The sequence below is a fragment of the Eublepharis macularius genome, chromosome 8, assembly GCF_028583425.1.
Source record: "Eublepharis macularius isolate TG4126 chromosome 8, MPM_Emac_v1.0, whole genome shotgun sequence".
Classification (NCBI taxonomy): Eukaryota; Metazoa; Chordata; class Lepidosauria; order Squamata; family Eublepharidae; genus Eublepharis; species Eublepharis macularius.
The window spans coordinates 134,163,904-134,169,903 of record NC_072797.1 but is presented as its reverse complement, the minus strand read 5'-3'; the positions used below and the strand labels follow the sequence as shown (position 1 = coordinate 134,169,903).

At 43.5% G+C, this 6,000-nt stretch overlaps 1 protein-coding gene across 2 annotated transcripts in view; it reads right to left on the bottom strand.

Moving 5' to 3' along the window:
• Positions 1 to 993: 993 nt before the first annotated feature.
• LOC129334645 (protein regulator of cytokinesis 1-like) overlaps positions 994 to 6,000 on the bottom strand; it is a 64,323-nt gene continuing 59,316 nt past the window's right edge. The window contains exons 12-13 of one of the 2 annotated variants that reach the window (XM_054986880.1): positions 4,262 to 4,376; positions 994 to 1,893 (exon numbers count right to left, since the gene is read on the bottom strand). In XM_054986880.1, the coding sequence (XP_054842855.1) occupies positions 4,308 to 4,376 (69 nt within the window). In that variant the 3' untranslated portion in view covers positions 994 to 1,893; positions 4,262 to 4,307. Of the gene's footprint in view, positions 1,894 to 4,049; positions 4,377 to 6,000 lie in introns of those variants that run through there. The other variant, XM_054986879.1, reaches the window with a different exon arrangement.

Here is a 6,000-nt window from a genome sequence, read left to right as displayed (position 1 = left end):
CCAAACTCAACACTGATCACAACATCTCACTGACTCAATAGATACATTAATGTTCACATTTAATAAAAGTTGAAAGAACCTGAGCACTGTTAGATTTTGACCTCAAGACTATCTTTTCTGCTTTTCATCAATAAGAATGATGTAAGCTGCTTTTAAGTCCACACTGGGAAGAAAGGTGGGGTATAAATGAATAATTACAAATCGGCTCTAGAGTGCAGAGCAAAAAGTTCATACAGTGGGGCCAGGAATAGATAGGAGATTTTAATACAAGCTTAGGAGAAGTTCCAGGTTTTCAGAAATCTATGAAATTCAAAAAACACACTGATGGGATTTTAAAACCCCCAAAATATAGAGGCAAATTCTGTCACTTTCCAAGAATGCCACTGAGCTCTCAAGAATGCCACTGAGCTCTCATAATACTATGTGGCAAAATCTCAGGCGCTGCTTTGTGGATTGCTAGACAAGCAGCTTCCAAACCTTGATGAGTTGTGTGGGAGGGGAAGAGAACATGGTTGGAAAAGATACAAGGACAGGTGGAGGGAAGTAGGGAGGAAGGCAAAACTGAAAAGGGAAGCAGGAAAAGTAGGTGAGTGGGATTGGTGAGGCTGAAAGGGAAGGGAAGGAGGAAAAGCTGAAGGGGGGAAGTGACAGTGCTGTCTGCCAGGAAGAAGGAAAGCAGAGTATACAGGGAATCGGATCCCCCTCTGTGAGTCCCACACCCATTAGTCTCTATTTTTCTACATTATGGAATTGCTCCATTAAAAAACCTATTTAAATATTCCAGCTGAGTATTATCCACACTTAATCATTCATGACAACCCCTGTGCCTGAATTGCAGCTGAAGTTGCTACAATTTAATAAGGAGGCTTATTTGAAACAATGGTGGAGAAAAAAAAATTCCGGTGGTCCTAAGAGTCGGGCAATCCTTACTTCTGGGATATAGCTGCTCCTCTCCAAAGGCAGGGTTAGTCAGCTGATTTTGATCCTGGAGTGAGGGGCCTGTCCCAGGGATCGCCAGTCTTTCTAGCTCTGGCTTCTGAGCAGGATGTCTTCAGTGGTGCTCTAAAGAGTGCAGCGATTTTGGATGAAGAACAGCATTCAGCTCGCACAGAAAAGGTTCTACTGCCCCCCCCCCATCACTTCAGAGTGACGGCGAGTGATAAAGCCACTGGGCCGCAAATCAGCATTCTGCTTGTTCATGTCCCATAATTGCCATGAGCTCAGAAGGTGGCTCTGGATAAGCCACTCCTCTCAGCCTCAGCTCCATAGCAGTTTTGGCGGGATAAAGATAATACTGACCTTGTATCTGATTTGCACTATTCTGCCTAGAAGTACAGCATAGAAACACAGTTATTATTAAATGAGAATGCAGAGTGGCTCCTTTTTCTGTATCTGGACACCATCTTGATCATGGCTCCATCCCTGCTACTAGGAGTGGAAGTGGTGAAACTGACAGTAGCCTGCCTGCGGGATTATGGTTTTGTGTTCAACGAGGGAAAGAGCAGTTTTCCTTCCAACCCAGTAAATATTGCACCTGGGGATAGTGATAGACACGGCTCAAGACAGTCTTTCTGTCACAGGAAAGGCAACAAAGATTCGGATGATGGCAACAGAGGTCTTAAGCAACCAGGAGGTGGAAGCGATGCTCCTGGCTCAGCTGCTGGGGATGAGGGTATCCTGTCTAGATGTCCCCCAGTTGGCAAGGTTCTAGGCCCATGCACTACAGAGATTCTTGTAACCATACCAAGAGGTGATAGCACACAAGAAGTTCAAGATTACTTACTTGCCGGCGATCTTCAAACAGGAGGGCAATGGGTGTGTGGCCTTGTTCAGTTCCCATTGGGGAACCAAAGAAAATGGTGATGACCATGGATGGGGTTGGGGAACCCATGCCTAGGCAAGAATTAACATAGGGCACTTGGTCAAAGGAGAGAGGATTAATAGTATAAACCTTTTGGAACTGGGAGCCATCAGGCTGAGTCTGGTGGAATTTCAGGATCTTCTCACAGATCACCACGTGGTAATACAGATGGATAATATGACAACCAAGGAATATGTGAACAGGCAAGGAGGCACCAGATTCAAGTCACTACACAAAGAAGTGTGAATCATGCTGAAATGGGCAGAAAAATTACCTTGAATCGCTAAAAGCAGTACACGGAGCTGCACAGGACAACTCCTTGGCAGACTAGCTAAGCCAGAGAGTGATGGACCTATCAGAATAGATGCGCTCTCTCTCTCTTGAAAGAGACAGACTTTTCAACTGGTCTGCCAGAGACTCGGCAAAGTGGAGGTGGACCTATTCACAAACGATCAAATCTGTCAGGTTCCAAGTTTCATTTCAAGAAGAAACCTTCAAGCCATAGGTGTAGGCTCCTTGAGCTGCAAGTGGCCTCTACAACTCTTGTACACTTTCCACCTGATACGACTATTGCATAAAGTCGTTCAGAAGATCATAGAACAACGTACAGAAGTGGTTCTTGGCCCCTTCTGGCCAAGAGGGACATAGTTTCATGACCTGAAGAAGCTATCAAGCATGAATCCCCAGCACCGCCCACTGAAAGAGGACCTGTTAATGCAGGGGAACAATACAACATCCCTGACCAGCTCCCTCATACCCTGGTGGTTGAGGGTGAATAGAGTTAGTTTATGCAAGAGGGCATGATTAGTACAATGTCAGCTTCCAGGAAGAGTTCCACAGAGTCTGTAACAATAACCGGAAAGATGTGGTGCATAGATAGAGGCGTGGAACCCTTATCAGTGCCAGTAAGAAGGCTTGGATAAAAGTCTTAGCACTAGCACCCTTAAAACAGCGGGTGGTGGCCATCTTGACAATTAAGGATTTTAGGAAAGTAAATTCCCTTGTAAGTCATCTTCATATCAAGAGACTCCAAAGGGGGACCTTTTTATTGAATCCTCCATGGGTTCACCGGTTTCCCGTGTGGAATCTTAATTGGGTACTGAAGCATTATTCAAAGACCCCTTTGAACCTGTGGCCTCATGTCCTCTAATAAGACTAAACCGTTTTGCAAGTCTGAGACACTATATGGGTCTTTCAGGAGGTCCTCCTTGGGACAGAGCGTCCACTTCCATGCTAAGTAGGTAGATCAAAGGGGTACATAATTCTGGCACACAAAGCCAGAGGTCTGGAGATGCCTCAATGCGTCACAGTACACTCACTAAGGGGGGCAGCGACATCGGCAGCCCATAGATCCTTTCAGTCATTAGAGATTATCTGTAAGGCAGCCACATGGAAATCAGTGCATTCACCAGGCACTACAGAATACCTAAGTTGGCCTCTGCAGAGGCAGTTTTTGGCAGGAGGATACTACAACACACCCTCTAGACGTGGAAGCCGGACAACTCACCCTGCAACACCCTACTTTTTTATGTCCCAGAAGTAAGGACTGCCCCACTCCTAGGACCAATGAAGAACGGATGATTTGTTTTCATTATTGTGATGTTTCCTTTCTCGGTGGTTCAGGAGTGAGGCAGTCCTACCTACCCGAGTTTCTTGGGGGCAGCTTTGAGGATTGGCTGGAGAGTTAGGACGGTAGCTTTCCTCCCACTGGTGTCAAGGGAGGGACCTTTGGACTGGCAATTCCTGGGACAAGCCCTCCCCTCTGGGATCAAAATCAGCTGACTGACCCTGCCTTCGGAGAGGAGGAGCTATATCCCAGAAGTAAAGACTATATCCCAGAAGTAAAGACTGCCCTACTCCTGGACCACTGATAAAGAAAGCTTCACGATAACGGAAAACAATCTTCCAGTCTCTTTAATCAGTCAGGTAGAGAATGTCTTTTGGCCTCAAAAGAAAAACATTGATATTTTTTAAGCATGGCAGTTAGTCCTGGCCAGTCTCTAATGTTTTTCATTAGAATAGATCCCTCTGAAAGAAAAATCAAAAGAGTCCAGTAGCACCTTTAAGACTAACTTTATTGTAGCATAAGCTTTCGAGAATCACAGTTCTCTTCGTCAGATGCATCTGACGAAAAGAACTGTGATTCTCGAAAGGTTATGCTACAATAAAGTTGGTTAGTCTTAAAGGTGCTACTGGACTCTTTTTGATTTTGCTACTACAGACGAACACGGCTAACTCCTCTGCATCTCTGAAAGAAATCTTCTCTAACTTATGATGGCACTTCCCTTTTACACCTATCAAAAGCTTTAGTGCCTTAAAAAACTAAACATTTTTTCATATAGCCTGTACAGAAAACACTGTATGCATTTTTTAAACTTTTAAAAAAATAAAATCATTTACACAAACGACATTAGGCTGTGTTTCAGCTGAAGTTGAGGTAGGCTCATCAATTCAAGTTCTCCTTCAACGCAGAATTGAAAAATCTGATGCTGCTGGATTTCATTGATAGGTCTTTCTATAATGTTTTAAAGAAAGAGTTATATTCTTCTCTAGAAGTAATAGAGACAACAGGCAATACACAGAAGAGATATGGCAGTAAATTCTGCTCTAACTGCCCCTTCTTATTTCAGCTAAGGTTTATGAATTGGCTGACCAATCTTCTTGTCCCCAACTTAATATGCCCCAATAGCCTTTTTGGAATATATGCATTATATACATTTTCTTGTTTACAGCTGTATGACAAACTGTTTAGGATTGTGACCCAGGCTTTAACTACTTTTAGTCTGTGCTGCTGGACTTCATTCTGGCATAAGGCAACCACAAACATTTTGAAGGGACTGAAACAATTAACCAGTATTACAAACGAGTAATTCTTTGAATGAGAGCACCACTATTAGTTCCAGTTCAATTTGCTGCAGTTGCATTTAAAGCAAATTTCACTATTGCTGAAGATTTTAGGCCAGTCTTTCACATCCAGGATTATACTCTGATACAGAATTGTTTTCATCTTCTCTTAAGTCAAAACCCAGTTTTAGTTGGACCTCTATACGCCAGTCTCTAGAAAATAATCTTTTAGAATTGTTTGTTAAAAGTTTAGACTCAGACCTTCTATGCATGTACAAGTGTAAATTTGTCACTCCAATTAATCCTAGCTAGTAGCTTAAGTAACAATCAAGGGTTTCCATACTTAGGATCCTACATGTTTAGCATGGCAAACTATTTAGAATGTTGGAATAAAAATCTGGGAGATCCATGTTTATATTCCAACTCTTGCCATGGAAGCTTCTTGAGTAACTACAGGCCACTTACACACTTAGCCTAACCTACCTCGCAAGGTAATAGTGAGGATAAAATAGAGGACAGGGGAATGTTGTAAGTCACTTTGGATCTCCACTGGAGAGAAAAGCAGAATATTAGTATCGAAAATATCAATATCTAAAATATGACAGAGCCCCATGGCACAATTGGTAAGCTGCAGTACTGTAGCCCAAGCTCTGCTCACGACCTAAGCCCGATCCTGGCGGAAGCCGGGTTCAGGTAGCTGGCTCAAGGTTGACTCAGCCTTCCATCCTTCTGAGGTCAGTAAAGTGAGTACCCAGTTTCCTAGGGGTAAAGCGTAGATGACTGGGGAAGGCAATAGCAGACCACCCCGTAAAAAATCTGCCAAGAAAACGTCGTGATTTGTCCCCATGGATCCTAGACCCTCAGTAATCAACTTTTTCCATGGTTGGAGTGGAGAGAATGAAAAATGACCAGTTCTCCACTCACAGATCAAAAGATTCAACCCTTAGAGTTGAACAAGAAAAAAAAGATTAAGGAGCTACTCCAAAGAGATTTATGACTGACACTGGAGGAACAAAGGAACAAATAATTCCATACAGACAAATGCTTTTACACATACTTGGAACTTGATTAAATTTGGGAATGAGGGTTAGGAATTTGAAAACACAGCTGGTACCATAATTGTGTTGAGGAAGGGAACTGCATGCAAAGGAAAGCCGGGGAGAATGGACAGAGACTGACCATGTAAGAGAAAACAGAGTTGCGCTCACCTGTAACTGCTGTTCATCTAGGTCTTCGTGCAGGCACACACAGGGACTGTGCTTGCGCAGACCAGCCACTCGGAACAGGATTCTTCA